This window comes from Cherax quadricarinatus, chromosome 54, assembly GCF_038502225.1.
Source record: "Cherax quadricarinatus isolate ZL_2023a chromosome 54, ASM3850222v1, whole genome shotgun sequence".
In the NCBI taxonomy this organism is placed as follows: domain Eukaryota; kingdom Metazoa; phylum Arthropoda; class Malacostraca; order Decapoda; family Parastacidae; genus Cherax; species Cherax quadricarinatus.
The window spans coordinates 20,439,786-20,462,954 of record NC_091345.1 but is presented as its reverse complement, the minus strand read 5'-3'; the positions used below and the strand labels follow the sequence as shown (position 1 = coordinate 20,462,954).

General features: G+C 40.7%; 1 protein-coding gene across 2 annotated transcripts in view; it reads left to right on the top strand.

The window, feature by feature from the left end:
* Nucleotides 1-280: 280 nt before the first annotated feature.
* Nucleotides 281-23,169, top strand: part of Naxd (NAD(P)HX dehydratase) — a 50,718-nt gene continuing 27,829 nt past the window's right edge. Inside the window, exon 1 of one of the 2 annotated variants that reach the window (XM_053791738.2) lies at nucleotides 281-416. Coding sequence is in view for 1 of the 2 variants with exons in the window: in XM_053791739.2 (XP_053647714.2) it covers nucleotides 22,497-22,591 (95 nt within the window). In the remaining variant the exon portion in view is untranslated. Of the gene's footprint in view, nucleotides 417-22,255; nucleotides 22,592-23,169 lie in introns of those variants that run through there. The other variant, XM_053791739.2, reaches the window with a different exon arrangement.

The following is a 23,169-nucleotide window of genomic DNA, read 5'->3' as shown; positions in this document are numbered from 1 at the left end:
TGTCAGCAACGGTTGGGTTGCAAGTGCAGTTCTCAAAAGCATTCACTTGCAAATACCATTTTTCCCACTTATATTCTTCTCAATCTTCATCTTAACCTAAGAAGTAATAATTAAACTATCAAGAGAAGCAATGTACTTAAATTAAAAATATCCAGTAGCTTTAATTAAACATGCATCCTTATTTATCACGAAAATCAAATTACCAGCTAATATTATCCAATATGAATAAAAAGTTACTAAAAAGTAAGATTTTTCCCTATTTTATACATAGTTTATCAAGGCTTAGCTTCCAAATATATATATGCAGGTTTCTAAGTACATATACGAATATTTTGTGTTGAGTGGAACAGCTGAGCAACACTGAAGGGCAGATTAAGTTACCTAAATTTTATCACCATTCTTCTTCCACGCTCACGGTAAGACCTTGATAAACGCAGTGATTTTACATAAATTTATTCTATAACATAAATGAAGCGAATTATGTGTTGACAAGGTATGTATCAAGAATAAAACAGGTTTATAAGTGTGTTCAGGTATACACAAAGTTACATATGTGTAGAGAACCTAGGATAACCCTCGAGGGAAGTTACTTGATGCTATTGAGGGGCTCTTGATCCAAGGAACTGGACTTTTCCTCTCCTTCCTTGGTTCGAACCTGATTACCTCCCATTTCCCAAGTATTGTATGACCCCTACAGGCTTAGCGCTCACCCCTATTTATCACCCACCGACACTGTTTGATTTTATTAGTTATCCTACGATAAATCAACATAATGTAATTTTTGTGCCCGTAGCATGTATGACATGTAAACCATTGTTAAAAAAATGTTAAGCTTAAATAAAATATTACATATTGTATATGCATTCCTAGTTTGTCACAATTTTCCTTGGGTAGTCTACTAAGTTTATTTAGGCACAGTACACATAAGTACAATTATCATACATAGTGTAAATTACATGTTTCTGGACACTGCAGCAATAATTGAAGACTGCTCCTCAGTGGATTTTGGTTATTGATTTTAGTTTGAATTGTACCATATTAAGTAGTCATACACTCGAGTCCCTCAAGGGGAGGGGATCTTGATCCAAGGAACTGGACTTGAACTCCATTCTTTGGATGGAACCTGAATGCTTCCCATTCTCCAGACATTATATGACCCCTGCTGTGTGTGGTCATGCTGCAATACATCAGAGTTGCACGTGTGCATGTCTCATGCAACACATGTCCAAAAAAGTTTTCTTTTGGTAACATATTACCTTTGTAACTTGTGAGTTCATTACCTTGTACCTAGTTCAGCCATCAAAACTTTGGAGCCCGGTCCCTGGACCCATTGTGTACCTCTGTAATCTGTAAATACCTTTGTAACTTGTCATGATTGTGACTAGACCTACCTGGAGTTCATTACCTTTGTAAATTGTGAGTTCATTACCTTTGTAAATTGTGAATTCATTACCTCTGTAACTTGCTCAGCTATCAAAACTTTGAGGCCCAGTCCCTGGACCCATTATGTACCTCTGTAATCTTTTGACTACCGCCCACAGGATGGGTATGGGGTGCATAATAAACATTAAACTTAAACTTAACTTGGTAACATATTCTAAAATAACAATTTGCCCAAGAAATACCTATTTAGTCAGTGGTGTAGAAAACTTGTATATGTATATTGTAAAACATAAAATAATGTCTGATTTATGCCAAGGAGAAATCTTCAATTATAACTCAGTCCATTACAATTAGATTATGGATAGTCCACTATAGATACATACCTGGACAGTCCAATATAGATACATACCTGGACAGTCCACTATAGATACATACCTGGATAGTCCACTATAGATACATACCTGGACAGTCCAATATAGATACATACCTGGACAGTCCACTATAGATACATACCTGGATAGTCCACTATAGATACATACCTGGACAGTCCAATATAGATACATACCTGGACAGTCCACTATAGATACATACCTGGACAGTCCACTATAGATACATACCTGGACAGTCCAATATAGATACATACCTGGACAGTCCACTATAGATACATACCTGGACAGTCCACTATAGATACATACCTGGACAGTCCACTATAGATACATACCTGGACAGTCCACTATAGATACATACCTGGACAGCCCAATATAGATACATACCTGGACAGTCCACTATAGATACATACCTGGACAGTCCAATATAGATACATACCTGGACAGTCCACTATAGATACATACCTGGACAGTCCACTATAGATAAATACCTGGACAGTCCACTATAGATAAATATCTGGACAGTCCACTATAGATAAATATCTGGACAGTCCACTACAAATAAGTTCCTGGACAGTCCACTTACCTTATGAGTTTAGTGCTTTCCATGTATATGATAATAATTTAATCTTGATAAGGATACAAAACCCAAAAGGTGCAGGACTCCGAGGATGAGTGGTGACACACATCAAGTGCCTAACCTAGTTTATAATAACCTGATCCAACTAACTATATTTGTGCTGAGTGGGCCCCAGTTATTATTATTATTATTTTATTTTATTATTGAATTTTTGCCAAAATATTGATAATTTTGCAGTTTGGTGCTTATGGCATCTGATCTTCCACTGTAAATGTCTTATACGTATATTTATAATATTATTGTTGATTCTAGTACATATGACTTCAACTTTACCACTATGTGTGAAAAAATACTTTCTAATATTCTTTATGCAGTTTTTATTATTACAAATTATAACATCATTCTTGTTGGTATGAAAGCATCTTCCCTGAAAATGTCATTATTCCTTGTTATTTGTGTATTGTTATTTGCGTATTGCTCCAGTCACGGTATTGTGCCTTTTTATTCTTTAATCATATATATTTTGTCCTCATCATCCAGTGAGTTGAATTAAATGTATGATATATGTATTTCTCAACACAAGATTTAGGGAAGTATTCATAGTGGAGACAGGCTTCCAGCAAACCGAGGCAGTAGGATACACCAACAGGTGCTAGACACACTGCACAGAGCTGAGGAGGAGGTGAAGAAACTGCTATGTGAACTAAATACCTCGAAGGTGGTGGGCCCAGATAACACACACTCACACAACATATTTCTTAGATCCAGAATCTACTTCTTGTAGTACTGACCGGCATACTAGGGTTGAGCACTTCATGTAACTATAGTCTGAATGAATTCTATTTGTTTACATATTAAACTGTATGTTGAATGTGTTTTTGGTGTTGACCCCTCCTTATAAACCACATAAAATTGTTTAGTATTTCTTCAGCCATATAGTATACTACTTTAATTAATCCTTTCAGGGTACAGAGGCCAAATTTCAAAGTGTGCACCAGGGTCCAAGAATTTTCAAAAAATAATTTTATTTTTTCTTATGAAATGGTAGAGAATCTTTTCCTTAAGGTAATAAAACAAAAAGTACGAAATTTGATGGAAAATTGAAGAAATTGTGATCTCGCGAATTTTGATGTCGGCGATATTTACACATCAGCGATTTTGCCGACTTTGACTCCCATTTCAACCAAATTCTTAGCTATTTTACTAGTATTACTTCTATTCTATTGACTGAGCACAAGAAATCGCCAAGTCAACTGTTTCAACAACAAAATAAAGTGACCGGAAATTGGTAAGTTGGCCAATTTAATGCAAAGTTCAAAATATTCCAATTTCAAAATAGGGTCCAAAATAAACAATACAGGCATTCCTGGCACTAAATTAACATTTCCTCTGTTCATTAGTTACATTTTCAGGCTTTACAAATGAATTCCATTTTGATTTTTTATTCACATAATGAATTTTTATTCAAACCAAAAATTAGGAGATTTACTGTTATGCAATACTGTAATAATTGTATAAATAATATCACCACATTTGTGAATGTATATTAGACCCACCAGCTATCATGTATTAGACTTGTGAGGTCATTTGTTTACTCTTTAACATCGGCAGAAATTTAACATTTCTGCTACTTTGAGCTCAGTTTCAAGCCATTTCCAGTACTAAAACCAATCAAAATCATCTCTATTTTTGTAGTATATCTTCCATTCTATCAAATGAGACCAAGAAATTGCAAATACAACTATAAAAAACATACAAAAAACACTGCAAAGTCGCTGTTTTAACCCTTTGAGGGTTTTCGTCGTACTAGTACGTCTTAAGCGTAGGGGTTTTTGACGTACTAGTACTCATAAATTCTAGCGGCCTCAAATCTAGTGGGAGAAAGCTGGTAGGCCTTCATATGAAAGAATGGGTCTATGTGGTCAGTGTGCACAGTCTAAAAAAAATCCTGCAGCACACAGTGCATAATGAGAAAAAAAAAACTTTGACCATTTTTTTGAATAAATCAGCGACTTTGCAGTGTATTTTCGTATGGTATTTATTGTTGTATTCTAGTTTTCTTGGTCTCATTTTATAGAATGGAAGACATATTACAGAAATTGAGATGATTTTGACTGGTTTTACAAAGAAAGGTGCCTTGAAATTGAGCTCAAAGTAGCAGAAATGTGCGATTTTTACCAAACTTCAAAAGTAAACAAATCGTGCCAAGCGTGCAATACACGTCAACTGGTGAGTCTAATATTCTTTCACAAGTGCACCAATAATATTTATACCATTTTTTACACTAATGCAGTAGTCTGCATAACAGTAAATCTTATATTTTTTGTGAAAATAAAAATTCAAAGTGGAAAGCAAAAGAATATAAGAGGGGCCTTGAGACATGACTAATGACTAGAGGAAATGTCATTTTAGTGCCAGGAATGTCTTTCTTGTTTATTCTGGACCCTATTCAGAAATTGGCATCTTTTGAAATTTGTGTGAAATTGGCAAAATTGCTAAATTCTGACCACTGTACTGGATAGTTGAATTTCATAAATGAGTGGTTTCTTGCACCCATTCGATAGAAAAAATGTAGTTCTAGCGAAATATTCATGTTTTTTGTCGACTAGTACAGTGAAATTGGCCGAAAATGGGGCTCAAAGTGGGCAAAATCGCCGATGCGTAAACATCGCCGAGACTGCTAACTTTGCGAGAGCATAATTCCGTAAGTTTTCTATCAAATTTCAAACTTTTGGTGTCTTTATGATCGGGAAAAGATTCTCTATCTTTTCATAAGAGAAAATATTTTTTTTTTTTTTTTTAAATTTGGCCGACCCTGAGAACGAGTTTCGGAGAGGGCCTGTCGACCCTCAAAGGGTTAATCGAAAGTTACGGTCTCAATTTTTTTTCTCTCATTATGCACTGTGTGTTGCAGGATTTGTTTTATGTGGTGCTCACATACCACATAGATGTATTCTCTCATATCTAGTCCCAAATTTACTACTCACAGCTTATCAGAGTGAGCTGAGCTCATGGCGTAGATCTCTGGTTTGGACCCTGAATGTAAAGCCGTAGATCTACGGCACGGACCCTGAAAGGGTTAAGGATATTTTAAAATTTGTCAGTATTGGATTAAATTATATCAAAATGCAGTTTTGGGATTTTCTAGTGATAACACACAGGTTATCTCCAGCTACTGCAGTTCTTCCAACAAATCATGTGAAGAGCAAACCTTCCATTAGCATTGTTGACCATAGTCCTGGTGATGATGGAGGGAAGAAGAGAGAATGGGATAGGACTAAATACTGTACTCTACTGTAATAAAATAGGATAAGGGTGCAGCTAGCCCTCCACTTTCATGAGTTCAAATTTGTAAGCTTCAGACATTCACGAATGCCCAGCTACCCAATCATATTTACCAAACAAGTGTGGGAAAAAAGTACGGGAAAACACTTCCTGCCACATCCCTACTACCCTTCCAAATACCCCATCAACCAGCAGCCCGCCAGTCCAGTGTGTGTGTGATTTTGTTGGATTTGGCGAGGTTAACAAAGCCGTGAGGAAGACTGTGGAGTTAGCAAGGCAAGTTGGTGGTGAAGGGTTCGAGGACATGCAGGAGGGTGAGGTGAGAGAACTGATGGAAGAACATGCACTGGGCCTAAATGATGAAGAATTGTTGGAGATTGTGCATGCAGAGAGTGAGGATGAAGAAGAGAGTGTTGCTGAGGCCAATGAGCCTCAAGCCCTCACCCTTGAAAAACTAGGGCAAGCAATGAGAATGACAGCACAGCTCAAACAATTTTTTTACGACATAGACCCATCGATGTTGAGGGCTTTGAAGGTGATGAGTGAAACTGATAGAAACATAATTCCCTACAAAACTCTGTTTGTAGATATGAAGAGGACACGGTCTCAGTTGCCCATCACAATGTTCTTCACAAGGAAGCCTGCCACTACCCCTGCCGCTACCCCTACCACCTCACCTGAACTCCAACCCGTGGCAGAATCTGATTCCGTTGCTAACTCTGACTCTAGCAATGTCAGCAGTGATGCTGGCAGTGAAGAGTTAGAATCCACACACTAGACTCATCATGCCATGCAGTTACACTCCATATAATACCTCTATTCAACTGTCATCAGTAACTGCATGGCTAACTAGAGTCACCATCATCATCGTCATTGTCATAATCATCACAGGTCATCGGAGTTTGTCTGCCTAACCTTACGAGTGGTGAGTATTTTGTTTGCTCATTATTTGTTATTAAACCATAACATGTTATACAATATTTTACGATGTTTTCTAGTGTTTCATGACTGTTCATGGTTCAGTAGGTTAAGGAAGCAGTATTGTTTGGCTAAGTAAATGCTACAGTACAGTATTATTATATTTCCCCTACATCATATTTGTACACCAAACATTTGCGAATTTTCAAGATTTGCGAGGTTCTTGATCCCCTAACCCTCGCAAATGTGGAGGGCCTTCTGTATATAGCAAATGACAGAGGAAAAATAATTAAGTGGCCTAATCATATTTGATCTTGTGTTTAGAGAATGATTCTTGGTTAAGAGTTTGTAGAGTATTTTGTTGTTAAGGTATTCATATTTTAGTTGATCTTGGAATTACTCTGCTGATTGTAATAACTTTGCTGCTAGATGGTGACTGAGGCCAAATTCTAAAGCTCTCCCCTCAAGAGAAGTTCCATGATGCTGGTGAGGGGCTCTTGATCTAAGGAATTGGACCTGTGCTTTCCTTCCTTAGATCAAACCTGAGTGCCTCCCATTCCCCCAAGTTCTGTATGACCCTTACAGGTTGAGTGCCCTCCTCTTCCCTTCACAAATGTAATAATAATCATGCTGATGTTAATTTTCTTTTGCCTTGATTTTGTAAGTGGGGATTGCTTATTAATACAAGTCTCCATGTCCATTGCACAGGCAGTGGCTTGTGTGGCTCAGTAGTTTCTCTGGATTATTATAGGACATTCTTGTGCTAGAGGCATTACATTGTGCCAGTGAAAACACAAAGTAAATCTCTCCAATGCCCAGAACTAACCTAATATATAACAGTACCCTGTGAGCTGGAAAAAAGAAATAAAGTGTACTGCCACAAAATGGCAATAAAGCAATTGCATAGAATTACAGACTGATAGCATTAACATCCCATATCATAAAAATCTTTGAGAGAGTTCTAAGAAGCAAGATTGCCACCTAATTAAATACCCATCAGTTGCACAACCCAGGGTAGCATGGGTTTAGAGCAGGTTGCTTCTGCCTATCCCAACTACTGGACCACTATGACATCGTCTTGGATGCTCTGGAGGAAAAACAAAATGCAGATATAGTATACAAAGACTTAGCAAAAACCTTCAACAAGTGCAATCATGGTGTAATAGCACACAACATACAGATAAAGGAATAACAGGAAAAGTTATAACAGAATAGAGGAATAACAGAGAATCTCACTTTCAGAGATCAAAACAATGTACAGTAAGGCCCCACTTCACAGCATTTCACCTTACGGCATTCCACTAATACAAACATTTCAAATTATGACCAAAATTCGCTATACGGCTCCCCTACCTGATTCTCTAATATGGTTGTGTGCCACTTGGTTTGTTTACATTCTCCGTGAGCTCCACATCTCTATTATGTCTGGAAACTTTCCAAAATTTTAAGTGTGTTAAAGTTATTACGTATTTTATACAGCCTCTCCTCACTTAACGATGGAGTTCTGTTCCTAAGACCATGTCAGTAAACGAATTCATCACTAAGTGAGGAGCATACTGTAATTGTAGTGGGTTTATGTCAGCCATCTTCGATATTGTTTCAATGTCGCCTTTGCACCATTTATAATATTTCTGGTATTTTGTTTAATGTTTATACAGTAGTGTACTGTATACAGTGGACCCCCCCCTCCCCTGCAAATTCACGGCTTCAGTAATTCATGGGTTTTTCCTCAGAACCTAACTAATAATTGTTCATGGAATTTTTTTGGCTTTTTTCGTGGCAATATATAATTTTTTATGTGTTTTAATGTTAAATATTGAGAAAAATATAATTTAATAGTTTTGTAACATAAATATTAACATAACTTCAGCAAAATTTCCATATGCGTATTGGCGAGTACCTGTACATTTAACTTTACTTTTACTAAATTAAATTATTACTGTATATTTACCGTACGTATACCAAAGAAAATGGGGTTGCACGAATTACAGTATACCGAAGAAAACGGGTTTGTGTGAATTACAGTACATATGGGGGTAACATTGGTATTTTACATTCTAGCACTGCGGGAGGCATAGCTGTACAGTAGCGTATACGGGTTTGTCTTTACATTCTTTTTTTAATGGTGATGTATGAAGTTGAGTTTGAAATTAAAGTGTTTTGGGGGTATATTTAGGGTTTAAACTATAAATATAGGCATTTATAGGCATTTTTTTTACTGCATCCAGAATTCGCAGTTTTTCCAAGTTTGTGGGTGGTATTGGAGCATAACCCTTGCAAATTTTGGTGGACTACTGTATTACTGTACACTAATGCCCCCTTTCAAGGCAAGCAAAATTGCAGACCTTGAGAATATACAGAAAACTTTCATGGCACATACAAGTACAACAAAGCACCTAAATTACTGGGAATGGTTGAAGTCTTGATTTGTACTCCCTGGAATGCAGGCGAGAAAGATACACAATAATATACACTTGGAAAATCCTAGAGGGTCTACTCCCAAATTTACACACGAAAATCACTCCCTACGAAAGCAAGACCCGGCAAGAGATGCAACATCTCCCCAGTGAAACCCAGTGGTGCCACAAGTATGTTAAGAGACAGCACACTAAGTGTCAGGGGCCCAAGACTTCTCAACTGCCTTCTGGCATATATAAGAAGGATTACCAATAAACCCCTGGCTTTCTTCAAGGAGGAGCTGGACAGGCACCTCAGCTCACTGCTGACCAGCCGGGCTGTGGTTTTGCATTGGTTTACGTGTGGCCAGCAATAACAGCCTCTTTGAGCAGGCCCTGATCCATGAGGCTCACACACGCTTTCTGGTAGTATCAGCATAGTTGCTGATCCCCTAAATGTGTTGTATAGTTTATCTGAGTATCATAGTACCATCCATATGTTTTACATACACGACCCCTTTGCTAGGCCTAGTGACTAGTTTGTATGACGTCAAGTGATCCCGCATGAGTGCGTGGGACGCGCTACATCAGCCTCAGTTGCCCGTTATCCGAGCAGGCAACAGGACAGGCAGTTTGGGCTCTCTCCCTTCATACTCTGCTAATATATGCATTACCATCCAACAAGTGTGTTTAACTTTAACCATCATATCTCCTACGAACCCCCACTACAGTAGTCCAAGCCCCTCACACACACACAACCTCCTTTACCCCCTCCCTCCAACCGTTCGTTGGCTGACCCCTACTCCGTCTTCCCTCCACTATAGATTTATGCACTCTCGAAGTCATTCTATTTCGTTCCATCCTCTCTACATATCCAAACCACCTCAATAACCCCTCCTCAGCCCTCTGGATAATAGTTTTGGTAATTCCACACTTCCTCCTAATCTCCAAACTATGGATTCTCTGCATTACATTCACACCACACATTGCCCTCAGATGTGACATCTCCACTGCCTCCAGTCTTCTCCTTGTTATAACATTAACAACCCATGCCTCACACCTCGCACACTTGCACTCACATTCATGCATTAGTATAACTATACTCTCATACATTCTCCTCTTTGCTTTCATGGATAAAGTTCTTTGTCTCTACAGACTTCTCAGAGCACTACTCACCTTTTTCCCCTCGTTAATTCTATGATTCACCTCATCCATCGTAGACCCATCTGCTGACACATCCACTCCCAAATATCTGAACACATTCACCTCCTCCATACTCTCTCCCTCAAATCTGATATCTTCATCAACATTTAACAATTCCTCAAAATATTCCCTCCATCTTCCTGATACCTCTAACTCTCCATTTAATAACTCTCCTCTCCTATTTTTAACTAACAAATCCATTCTTTCCCTAGGCTTTCTCAACTTATTAATCTCGCTCCAAAACTTATTCTTATTTTCAACAGAATATGTTGATGACATCTCACCCACTCTCTCATTTGCTCTCTTTTTACATTGCTTCACCACTCTCCATATGCTCCTCCCTCCTTGCATCACTTCTACTTTGTAAAAACCTTTTATATGCTAACTTTTTCTCCCTTACTACTCTCTTCACATCATCAGTCCACCAATCCAGTTTTCCTATAACCACAAACTTCTGCTGAACACTCTAACACTATATTCTTAAACTTACCCCATACATCTTCTACCCCATTGCCTATACATGTACTCTCACTAGCCCATCTGTCCTCCAACAGTATTTTACCCTAACAGCCTCCTCCTTTAGTTTTTAAATCTTCACTTCACTCTTACTTGCTGTTTCCATTCTTCTTGTATCCCATGTACCTTTTACTCTCACTGTGGCTACAACTAAAGAGTGATCTGATATATCTGTAGCCCCTCTGTAAACATGTGCATCATGAAGTCTACCCAACAGTCTTTTATTTACCAATACGTAGTCTGTCATTTCACCCTGCATCATATCTTGTATACTTATTTATCCTCTTTTTCTTAAAATGTGTGTTACCTATAACCAAACCCCTTCTGTACAAAGTTCAGTCAAATGCTCCCCATTTTCATGTACACCTGGCACCCCAAACTTACCTACCATACCCTCTCTAAATGCTTCTCCTACTTTAGCATTTAGGTCCCCTACCTCAGTTACTCTCTCACTTGGCTCAAAAGTTCCTACACACTTGCTTAACATCTCCCAAAATCTCTCTCTCTCCTCTACACTTTTCTCATCTCCAAGTGCATGCACACTTATTATGACCCACTTTTCACATCCAACCCTTATTTTAATCCACATAATCCTTGAATTTATACACTTATATTCCCTCTTATCTCTCCATAAGTGATCCTTCAACATTATTGCTACCCCTTCCTTAGCTCTCTCTCAGATACTCCTGACTTAATCCCAATTATTTCTCCCCACTGAAACTTGCCTACCCCCTTCAGCTTTGTAATTAGTAATCATCTCTTTCCTATCATCCATAAAGGTACTGATCAAACTGATGTTATTAACTGAGATTAATTTATAATCTACCAATACTCCTCTTCAAAGGGGGCTCCTTGACGAGGTAAGGGGCTTTTGGTCCGAGGAATTGGACCTTTTGGTCTTCCTCCGACTGAACCTACAGTGCTAGTCATGGCATTTTGCTGGGTGAGCACCCTGGCATAATGCCGTGATGAAAATCAAAGGCCTACCATACGGGGGGGGGGTCTTTTTTCGTCAGTGTATTATGCTGGGTAGCAGCCATTAGCATAACATAACGGCCTGCCACTACACTCCACAGTGACTCCTCATTGCTCACATGGCTGCCATGGTGAGAGGAAGTGTTGCACTTTTGTCTCTCATCCACCCCATCTTTTGTCCGGTGTTCCCTTTGGTTTTGGGGCTATACATGTTTGATTATGGGTAAAAGGAAGTCTTTAACACCTGAAATTGTAGCTTAAATCATAGGGCTTCACAAAGCTGGACACCAGACGAAAGAAATAGTGAGAGAATGTCGGTGTGTGTGAGCATTCAGTGAAGAACTGGGTGCAGCATTTCAAGGCTGGTGGCAGTGTCGAGATACCATCTGCCAAACCTTGGCCTGGCCCCTCGAAGAAGACATCTGTTCGTACCTTAACTGTGTTAAAGAAGCAGTTAGAGAGTACACCTAAGATAACTGCTAGAGAATTGAAAGAAAAGAATCCACATCTTCACCCAGAGGTGCCTGTAAGAACTGTTATCAGACGTGTTTCAGAACTGGGCTACAGTAGTCACCGCCAGGTTAAGAAACTGATCCTCTCCAAGCCACAGAAGAAACATAGGCTGGATTATGCAAAGAAATATCTTCACTGGAATCCTCAGGCTCAGAGGTAGTGACCCACTAGACCCACGCTACACCTGTGGGACAACCAAACACGCAGACTTGCTCATGGTTTGGGGGTGTTTCAGTGCTCAGAGTATTGGTGAACTCAATGTACTTCCCAGAAACCAGTATATGAGCCAATATAATTTCCTGGAGTTATTGTGTGACAATTTACCTGAGGTGCTTGACAAGTGTGGGGCTATGGTTTTTGTGCAGGTTGGTGCACCATGTCATACTGCCAAATCTGTAGTTCAGTGGCTTAAGGACTGTATAGTGAGGTTCTTTAACCTTTAAACTTTCTAAACCATTGGCAACAAAGTCGGTCTGAGTTGATTCATAACAGATTACATTCTATCAAGCCAAATTTAGGATCCTAGGTTTCCTATCATGGATGTCATGGTGGGAAGACTACGCTTTCCTGTCTTCGCATCGGGCACACACATCTCATTCATGGGTATCTCATAGAGAGGTGCCCAGTTCCACTCTGTGTGAATTGTCAGGTTCCAGTTTGCCATATTTTGTTAGACTGTCCTGTCTACAAGCGAGCTTGCATAATTTTTCATCGACATTGACACCGCTCTAACACACTTTATCTTCCCTCCTAGCTGACAGCCCCATCTTTGACACAGACTCCCTGTTTGACTTTTTGACAGCAACAGATTTATTTCATAACCTTTGATTATCCTTCCTTTAGCACTCCTCACCACCCATACGAACTCTCCCTCCATTATACTCTCCACCCTTGCTAATTTCGGATCAAGCATATTACACAGATCACACACCCTACTCTGCAGTGCTGTATGACCCTGGTGGGTTTAGCACTTACTTGGAGTATACCTGAAGAGGGTTTCGGGGGGTCAGTGCCCCCGCGGCTCTGTCTGAGACCAGGCCTCATGGTGGATCAGGGTCTGATCAACCAGGCTGTTACTGCTGGCTGCATGCAAACTGACGTATGAGCTGCAGCCCGGCTGGTCAGGTACTGACTTTAGGTGCATGTCCAGTGCCTTCTTGAAGACAGCCAGGGGTCTGTTGGTAATCCCCCTTATGTATGCTGGGAGGCAGTTGAACAGTCTTGGGCCCCTGACACTTATTGCATTGTCTCAGTGTACTCGTGGCGCCCCTGTTTTTCACTGGGGGAATGTTGCATCTTCTCCCGAGTCTTTTGCTTTCATAGGGGGTGATTTTCATGTGCAAGTTTGATACGAATCCCTGTAGGATTTTTCAAGTGTATATTATCGTGTATCTCTCTCGCTTGCATTCCAGGGAATACAAATCAAGGGACTTAAACCATTCCCAGTAATTTAGATGCCTTTTCGTACTTATGTGTGCAGTGAAAGTTCTTTGTACACTCTCCAGGTCAGCAATTTTGCCTGCCTTGTAGGGGGCAGTTAGTGTAACGCAGTATTCCAGCCTAGAGAGAACAAGCGATTTGAAGAGAATCATCATGGTTTTGGCATCCCTAGTTTTGAAGGTTCTCATTATCCCTCCTATCATTTTCCTAGCAGATGTTGTAGATACATTGTTGCGATCTTTGAAGGCAAGATCCTCTGACATTATCACTCCCAGTTCCTTCACATTACTTTTTTGCTCTATCGTACGGTTAGAATTTGTTATATACCCTGACATAGTTTTAATTTCCTCAATTTTCCCTATCAGAGTAGTTGAAATTTCTCTTCATTGAACTTCATATTGTTTTGAGTGTCCCATTTGAAGATTTGATTTATGTCCTCTTGGAGTATTGCAGTGTCTTATGGAGGTCACTGTCATGGCAATTCAGGTGTCATCCGCAAAGGAAGACATGGAGCTATGGCTTATATCTTTGTCCCAGTTAGATATGAGGATGAGGAATAGGATGGGAGCGAGTACTGTGCCTTGTGGAACAGAGCTTTTCACCGTAGCTGCCTCAGACTTTACTCTGTTTACTATTCCTCTTTATGTTCTATTTGTCAGGAAGTTATAGATCCATCTACCAACTTTTCCTGTTATTCCTTTATCACGCATTTTGTGTTCTATTACACTGTGGTCACACTTGTCGAAGGCTTTTGCAAAGTCTGTATACTACATCTGCATTTTCTTTATTGAAGATTGAGACACTTATGCAGCATATGGGAATCTTTATTCAGGAAACGTTTCGCCACACAGTGGCTTCATCAGTCCAATACAAAGAGGAAGGCGTAAGGAGAGGAGGAGTATGAGGTAATCAGTCCCTCAGCCTGGAGTCGATGTGTTCAGTCCATCAATCATTCTACAAGATTGATGGACTGAACACATCGACTCCAGGCTGAGGGACTGATTACCTCATTCTCCTCCTCTCCTTACGCCTTCCTCTTTGTATTGGACTGATGAAGCCACTGTGTGGCGAAACGTTTCCCGAATAAAGATTCCCATATGCTGCATAAGTGTCTCAATCTTCAACTTGTAGGTTTTTCAAACCATTCATCACATTTTCTTTATTCTCTACAGTATCCAGGACCTTGTCATAGTGGCCCAGTAGCTGGGACAGACAGGCAGGAGAGTCATGCTCTAAACCCGTGTTGCCCAGGGTTGTGTAATTGATGAGTATCTAGGTGGTTGGCGATCTTGCTTCTTAGGACCCTTTCAAAGATTTTTATAATATGGGATGCTAGAGCTATCGGTCTGTAGTTCTTTGCAGTTGCTTTACTGCCACCTTTGTAGTGGGGCTATGTTTGTTGTTTTTAGCGAGTGTGGAATGACCCCTGTGTCCATGCTCCCTCTTCATAGAATGCTAAAGGCATGTGACAGGAGCATCTTGCAGTTCTTGATGAACACAGAGTTCCACGAGTCTGGGCCTGGGGCAGAGTGCATGGGCATGTCATTTATTGACTTTTCAGTCTTGTGGTGTTAGGATAATATCAGACATTTTTGAGGTGACCAAGTTTTGATTATAATAATCTACTAGTATTATTAAAAATATTCTGAAAAGTAATCTAAAAGCAGTTTTACACGTGTTTAACCAACTACAGTTTGATTACCCTTTGTCGATATGGATTCAGAAAAAATTAGTTTATGTATAACTAATATTACCAACGAGCTGTAACTAGATCATATATATTTTTCTCATCTTGCCTGTAGAGCATAAACATCTCAACAACAATGTATTTTACAGTGATATATATTTGAACTGAAATCAGTATATTCTGTCAAGAGCAAACGTATACTGTGAGCAACTCTCACAGTATTAAATAATTTTAATGTGACTGCCCAAACAGTTGTGTGTTATGGGCTTTTCGCAAAATCTGTATTGTAAAATTTTTATAAAGAAATATTATTGTTGTATTCCGTTCCATTACTTAACGACGCTGGTATGTTCGTATGCACGTACTGACATGTATTTGTGCACGTGATGGTATGTTGACATAAACGTCTCTGAGGTTATCAGTGGTTGTTGAGTGTTGCTTCAGTAGTGAAGGAAGTAGGTCACCCTGCCTCTTGTTGCTGGTAAGAGATGTCTGCCTGCCTTCCTTTCTTCTCTGTTGCTACCTATTGTCGCAGTTGCCCCCTCAAGGAAGGTTCCTTGATGTTGGTGAGGGGCTCTTGATTTAGGGAATTGGATCTGTGCTCCAGTTCCCCGAATTAAGCCTGAATGCCTTCCACATCCCCCCCCCAGGCGCTGTATAATTCTCCGGGTTTAGCGCTTCCCCCTTGATTATAATAATAATAATGTCGCAGTTGCCTTCATCTCTCATTTCCGTACTTTATCACTTTGATCTTACTACTCGAGTCCTACTGGAAGTCGTATCCTGATTAAAAAAAACTCCAGTCATGCTGGAAATTATGTAATGTGCATGAAAACTCTAGTCTCGGGGAATGCTTGGGGGACAAGGAGGACTGAAGTCCCAGATTTCATCAGCTCCCCCAAAGTCCTCCCCCCTTAAAAAAAAAGACAACGCTGTTGTGGAAGGCGTATCACGTGTAAGACGATTCCAGTTCTGCTGAAAGTATTCAAATAGTTGGCAGGGTCGGCTCCAGAATCTTAATACCAGGCGTGTGGGGGTTTAGGGGTGGCTACATAGTTGAAAAAGGTGGGGAAGGAGGGACTAGGAGATTAATTTTGAAGCAGCAGTATTATTACTATTTCTATTTGGTGGTGCTTAAGGGGTTGAGGGAATTTTTTGTGGGACCGAAGCCCCATCCCTTTGGCGCCGACCCCGAGTGTTGGGCAAAAAAAAAAAAAAAAAAGTACCCTTGCAGAGGTATCTGTGTAGTGCGATGGATCTAATGTTGTTAGTAAAAAAAATATTGTTAACATCTCTCACGTACTCCTAGTTGCGTGCTATCATTCACACCTCCCACCTACTGTACTTCTAGTTAGTATACGTTAGGGGTGACAGTTCTTGCATTTTTGCTGCCTTTGAGTTTACAGCTTTATTATGCGCTCCATCCCCATCCCATGGGCTATTATACTCGAAAGATAATGGCACACATTATGATCAAGAACTAGACCCTAACATTTTATAGTTAAGGAAATTTAACAGTGATAACAGTTATTAAAATAGACGGAGTTATAATACTATTATTATTTGGTAATATTTCTGCGAACGAACTAAATATTTAGATATTTCATGAACATTTATGAAAGATTTACTCGAAAATTCTAATTTTTTTCCTACGTAGTACATAGTTACAAGTTATTTGAATGATTCTGTTGTTGCACTACCAGCTACACGAGGTTTGATGCAAACCAAAAAAAAAAAAGTGTAGCCTAGTCTACACCGAGCGGTAGCAATTTCCAAAAGATGATTTTGTTAAGAGACTTATACATGTGGCTCTGCAAACCGATCCTCATAATTCAAGTCAGTATTTTAGTGTGGCTTGTTGAATGTATAACTGATTCTAGAATGAAAAAGTGATAATGTGGTTGTCTATTTCAGTGTGCGCTCAGTGTTTCTTCTGTTCGCACCAAAAATTTCTAATGCCCCTAGGTATTTTTGCATTTGCTGGAGTTATGAGCACCGCCAGATTTTCCTTTGTTTGAAAGGCAGATGCTGACAGGTACGCTAGTACAGACACTGAGTTGAGCAGGACTAGTTTGAACAGCGTTTTGCTTACAGGTTAGCTTTTTCAAATCATGACTTGAGAAAGCTCGTATATTAGCGAAACGTCTAAATAAAAGCTTACGCTGCTGTGTCTGTGTACTAACGTGCTTTCTCTTGTGACTGCGATCGTTTTTCTTCAGTTAAATCACCTATGAGAATGTCCACCAGCTCGTGTTCCTAGGGTAGACGTCCAGTTTACAGCAACGCCCACTATGTGAGCTTGATCATGCTATAAAACTAAAGAAAATATCAAACTTATGTACTGTGCTTAATCACGATAATGCACGTTTACAAATGAATCATCATGACTGACATAGTAGTACCGTCTATGACAGATATTGAAACGGTTTGCGCTCGTAATATCACCTACGATTTGTCTTCAGTAAAAAAAAGAGACGAGACGATAGTTCAAAGCGAAAGTTATATTTATAGGGAAGCGCTAAATCCTTACGGGTCATACAACTGATGTTGGGAGGCAATCAAGTTTGATACAAGAAATGAAAGGGTAAGTCATATTCCTTGGATCAACAGCCCTTTACTATATTAAGACAACCTCCTCTCTTAAGGGTCAAAATGGAAATGCTGACGGTGCCAGTGTACAAATACCACGTAATGGAATCTGAAAATTCAGAGCCCCAGACCGACATAATGAGATTAGTCACGAGGGAGCATTCACCAAATTCAACTTCAATAACAAAAACATAAAGTGGGACCAAGTAAACCAAGTCCTAACCGATATAAGCTGGGAAGATATACCAAGTAACACAGACCCCAACTTATGCCTAGAACAGATTAACTCGGTGGCACTCGATGTATGCACAAGGCTTATTCCTCTAAGAAAAAGGAGGAGTAGATGTAAAATAGAAAGAGACAGGCGCTCCCTTTACAGGCGACGGAAAAGAATAACAGAGCGGCTAAAAGAGGTCAATATATCTGAAATGCGTAGGGAGACACTGGTCAGAGAAATAGCAAGCATCGAACTTAAGCTAAAAGAATCCTTTAGGAGTCAGGAATCGCGGGAAGAACTAAAAGCCATAAATGAAATCGAAAGAAACCCAAAGTATTTCTTCTCCTATGCCAAATCAAAATCGAGAACAACGTCCAGTATTGGGCCCCTACTTAAACAAGATGGGTCCTACACAGATGACAGCAAGGAAATGAGTGAGCTACTCAAGCCCCAATATGACTCAGTTTTTAGCAAGCCGCTAACCAGACTGAGAGTCGAAGATCAAAATGAATTTTTTATGAGAGAGCCACAAAATTTGATTAACACAAGCCTATCCGATGTTATCCTGACGCCAAATGACTTCGAACAGGCGATAAATGACATGCCCATGCACTCTGCCCCAGGGCCAGACTCATGGAACTCTGTGTTCATCAAGAACTGCAAGAAGCCCCTATCACGAGCCTTTTCCATCCTATGGAGAGGGAGCATGGACACGGGGGTCGTCCCACAGTTACTAAAAACAACAGACATAGCCCCACTCCACAAAGGGGGCAGTAAAGCAACAGCAAAGAACTACAGACCGATAGCACTAACATCCCATATCATAAAAATCTTTGAAAGGGTCCTAAGAAGCAAGATCACCACCCATCTAGAAACCCATCAGTTACACAACCCAGGGCAACATGGGTTTAGAACAGGTCGCTCCTGTCTGTCTCAACTATTGGATCACTACGACAAGGTCCTAAATGCACTAGAAGACAAAAAGAATGCAGATGTAATATATACAGACTTTGCAAAAGCCTTCGACAAGTGTGACCATGGCGTAATAGCGCACAAAATGCGCGCTAAAGGAATAACAGGAAAAGTAGGTCGATGGATCTATAATTTCCTCACTAACAGAACACAGAGAGTAGTCGTCAGCAAAGTAAAGTCCGAGGCAGCTACGGTGAAAAGCTCTGTTCCACAAGGCACAGTACTCGCTCCCATCTTGTTCCTCATCCTCATATCCGACATAGACAAGGATGTCAGCCACAGCACCGTGTCTTCCTTTGCAGATGACACCCGAATCTGCATGACAGTGTCTTCCATTGCAGACACTGCAAAGCTCCAGGCGGACATCAACCAGATCTTTCAGTGGGCTGCAGAAAACAATATGAAGTTCAACGATGAGAAATTTCAATTACTCAGATATGGTAAACATGAGGAAATTAAATCTTCATCAGAGTACAAAACAAATTCTGGCCACAAAATAGAGCGAAACACCATCGTCAAAGACCTGGGAGTGATCATGTCGGAGGATCTCACCTTCAAGGACCATAACATTGTATCAATCGCATCTGCTAGAAAAATGACAGGATGGATAATGAGAACCTTCAAAACTAGGGAGGCCAAGCCCATGATGACACTCTTCAGGTCACTTGTTCTATCTAGGCTGGAATATTGCTGCACACTAACAGCACCTTTCAAGGCAGGTGAAATTGCCGACCTAGAAAATGTACAGAGAACCTTCACGGCGCGCATAACAGAGATAAAACACCTCAGTTATTGGGAGCGCTTGAGGTTCCTAAACCTGTATTCCCTGGAACGCAGGAGGGAGAGATACATGATTATATACACCTGGAAAATCCTAGAGGGACTAGTACCGAACTTGCACACGAAAGTCACTCACTACGAAAGCAAAAGACTTGGCAGACGATGCACCATCCCCCCAATGAAAAGCAGGGGTGTCACTAGCACGTTAAGAGACCATACATAAGTGTCAGGGGCCCGAGACTGTTCAACTGCCTCCCAGCACACATAAGGGGGATTACCAACAGACCCCTGGCAGTCTTCGAGCTGGCACTGGACAAGCACCTGAAGTCAGTTCCTGATCAGCCGGGCTGTGGCTCGTACGTTGGTTTGCGTGCAGCCAGCAGCAACAGCCTGGTTGATCAGGCTCTGATCCACCAGGAGGCCTGGTCACAGACCGGGCCGCGGGGGCGTTGACCCCCGGAACTCTCTCCAGGTAAACTCCAGGTAATAGACGTTAAAATACCTAGTGAGACACAGTTGAAATAAACACATTAATCCTCTTCATGTATGATCAGAGACAATCTGTGAGTATTCATTTATATGTATCAGTGTTATAATCCTGTTGTTCTTTGGGCTAGTGGATGCAGTCATTGTAATTCTTGCTCATCTACATTACATGTAACCGGTTTCGGGAGTTCAACTCTCACCATTGTCTATGACCAGATTTTCCTGGTGAGCGTCTGATTATCCAGGTTGTTGCTGTATGTTCCCTTCCATAGGAGTTCATTATTGATGTTGATGAAGACCTCTTGAACCAAGAAATTTGAAGCTACCATTCCCTTCCTTAGATCTAACCTGATTACGTCTCATTCCTCAAGCTCTGTATCCCCCCCCCCCCCCCTTTCGAATTCACAACTTCCCAATGAATACAGTAATAATAATAAGAAATTCAACAACAAAAGTAACAGATGATGCAGTCGGAGGGTAACTTGATTGTGATGTATGCACACTTCTGGAAAGGTAGTATTGAAGGAATGATGGTGAATGTGTTTTCTTCTTACGCTGCCCTGTGGCCTGATCGCTAAAGCTCTCGCTTCACACGGCGAGGGTCTGCGCTCGATTCCCAGCGCGGGTAGAAACATTGGACAGGTTTCTTTACACCGGTTGTCTATGTTAACCCATCAGTAAAACGGGTACCATGGAGTTAATCGACTGGTGTGGGTCGCATCCTGGGGACAAGGACCTAATTTGCCCGAAATGCTCTGCATAACAAGGGGCTTTCTATATAGTAGTATGTCATTGATGTCAGCTATGATCAGTATACCTTGTACATGTACTTGTAGTAAATAGAGATATTATTCTTTGGGTCACCTCGTTCTGGCGGGAGCAGCCATTAAGTTAAAAATTAATAATAATAATAATAATAATAATAATAATAATAATAATTGTATAATGTGAAGAATGTTTGTTGTGGTAACCTAGTGCAGTTCTTTGCATCTGGTAGCCTTATGACTCATCCGGGTTTAGTGTTTATTTAATATAACAATTTGCATGTGGTGCTGCGCTGCATTACCCTTAGTGGTTTTGCTGCTTTTATTACACTTAGTGGCATATATAACCATAGAAGAGAGAGAGACTTCTCGGTGTGTATAGCCGTTGTGGTATATCCCTAGTAAATAAAAAAATTCTATAGTGTACGATACAGTATACAATTTTGGTAAATGACATGTATAAACTACTTTATTGACAGCCCCTTGTTATACAAAATATTTCGGGCTGTTAGTGTTAAATCCTCTAGTGACAATATCGCTGTTTTTAACCTGTTATCACGCTGTTGTATTTACATGATGACTGCTGTTTGTTCAAGGGGCTCTAGGTTCTTTGTAATTGTTTAAGTGGCGACGATGGTGGTGAAGTAGTGGGAAGCTTGGGGAGGGTTGGGAATGCCAGTTACGACACACGCATGACACAAGCTTCGTCTAAGCCAGCCGGAATGATTGCCTCCCATTAACCAGGCACGGTATGACCTCTACGGGTTTAGCACTTCCCCGTGAATACAGTAGTCTTATTTAACTGGTCGATCCGGAGGTAATCGACCCTGCTGCCCAGTCCCAGACCAGGCTTCCGCGTTAATGGCCTGATCAGTGGTATGACATTTCTTGAACTGGTTTATATATGTGTGTGGCCTAATAATAATATGGGAGACAGTTTTTGTATACATTGGTCTTTGAGAAGCCATGGACAGGGTAATAGAATACTGGTGGTTTGAAAGAATGAGGAATGACAAGTGGGTTGGGTTGGGGGAAGAAATTAAAGATGTCTCTAGCCATGCCAGCAGGATGGGTGGGAACAGGAACCGGCAGAGCCAGAAACACTTGACCGCCTCCTCTCACCAACAGATATATACATACATATAAATACACCTACACCTCAGTGAGTAGAGGGGAATAGAAAGGTGATGACAGATTGTATAGTGTGGTGAACTTTAGAAGAACAGTACCAGAGAATAACACACTAAAGTGGCAAAGAGTGGAGAGGGGCAAGAGTAACGGCACATATACTAGTAGCACCAGCAGAACCAGTAACACCAGAAACAGCGGTAGTTTGAAGCAACAATAAACTCAACAGCGTCACCACTACCAATTTCAACGGCATTACAATCACCAACAGCAACGTAATGACGAGTAGGAGCAGCAGCAGCCGAACCATCAGCTACAGCAGCAGCAGCAGCAGCAGCAGCAGCAGCAACAGCGGCAGCACCACTAGCAACAGGTGTAGTGTAAAGTGTACCCACTAGGTACAGTCGTGTTCTATAAATACTTGGATTAGCCAGACGTTCCTTCCTTGCTGCCACCACGTTTAGTTCCTCGTGTTATTAAGGCCTTCGCTGCCCCATAGATGTAACCAACACTACCACCACCGCCACAGATGTCGCCAAAACCATTATATCACCAACACCCGCCACCTACTGTAACCCCCCCCCCCAAACAAAAACACCCCATCCACCCACCCACCACATTATAACATCACTAACACCACACACAAGTAGGTCTCATCAGTAAGCACCTCTTGTCAGTTTGACACAGTCTCCTGTGTGGCCTCGTAACTCCAGTTTAACCTCCCATATCTTGACTTGCGAAATCGTAATGACACGATTGCAAACAAACCATACCACAGGCGGGGGTAGAACCCGCGATCAGAGAGTCTCAAAGCTAACGCAACGGTCTGGAGTTTTGAGACTGATCGCCGGTTCTATCCCCGCCCATGGTATGGTTTCTCCTCCCATATCTTTCCTCCCCCCTACCTCTACACCCCTGCTCACCAAACAGGGGTGTAGAGTTGTACATTTA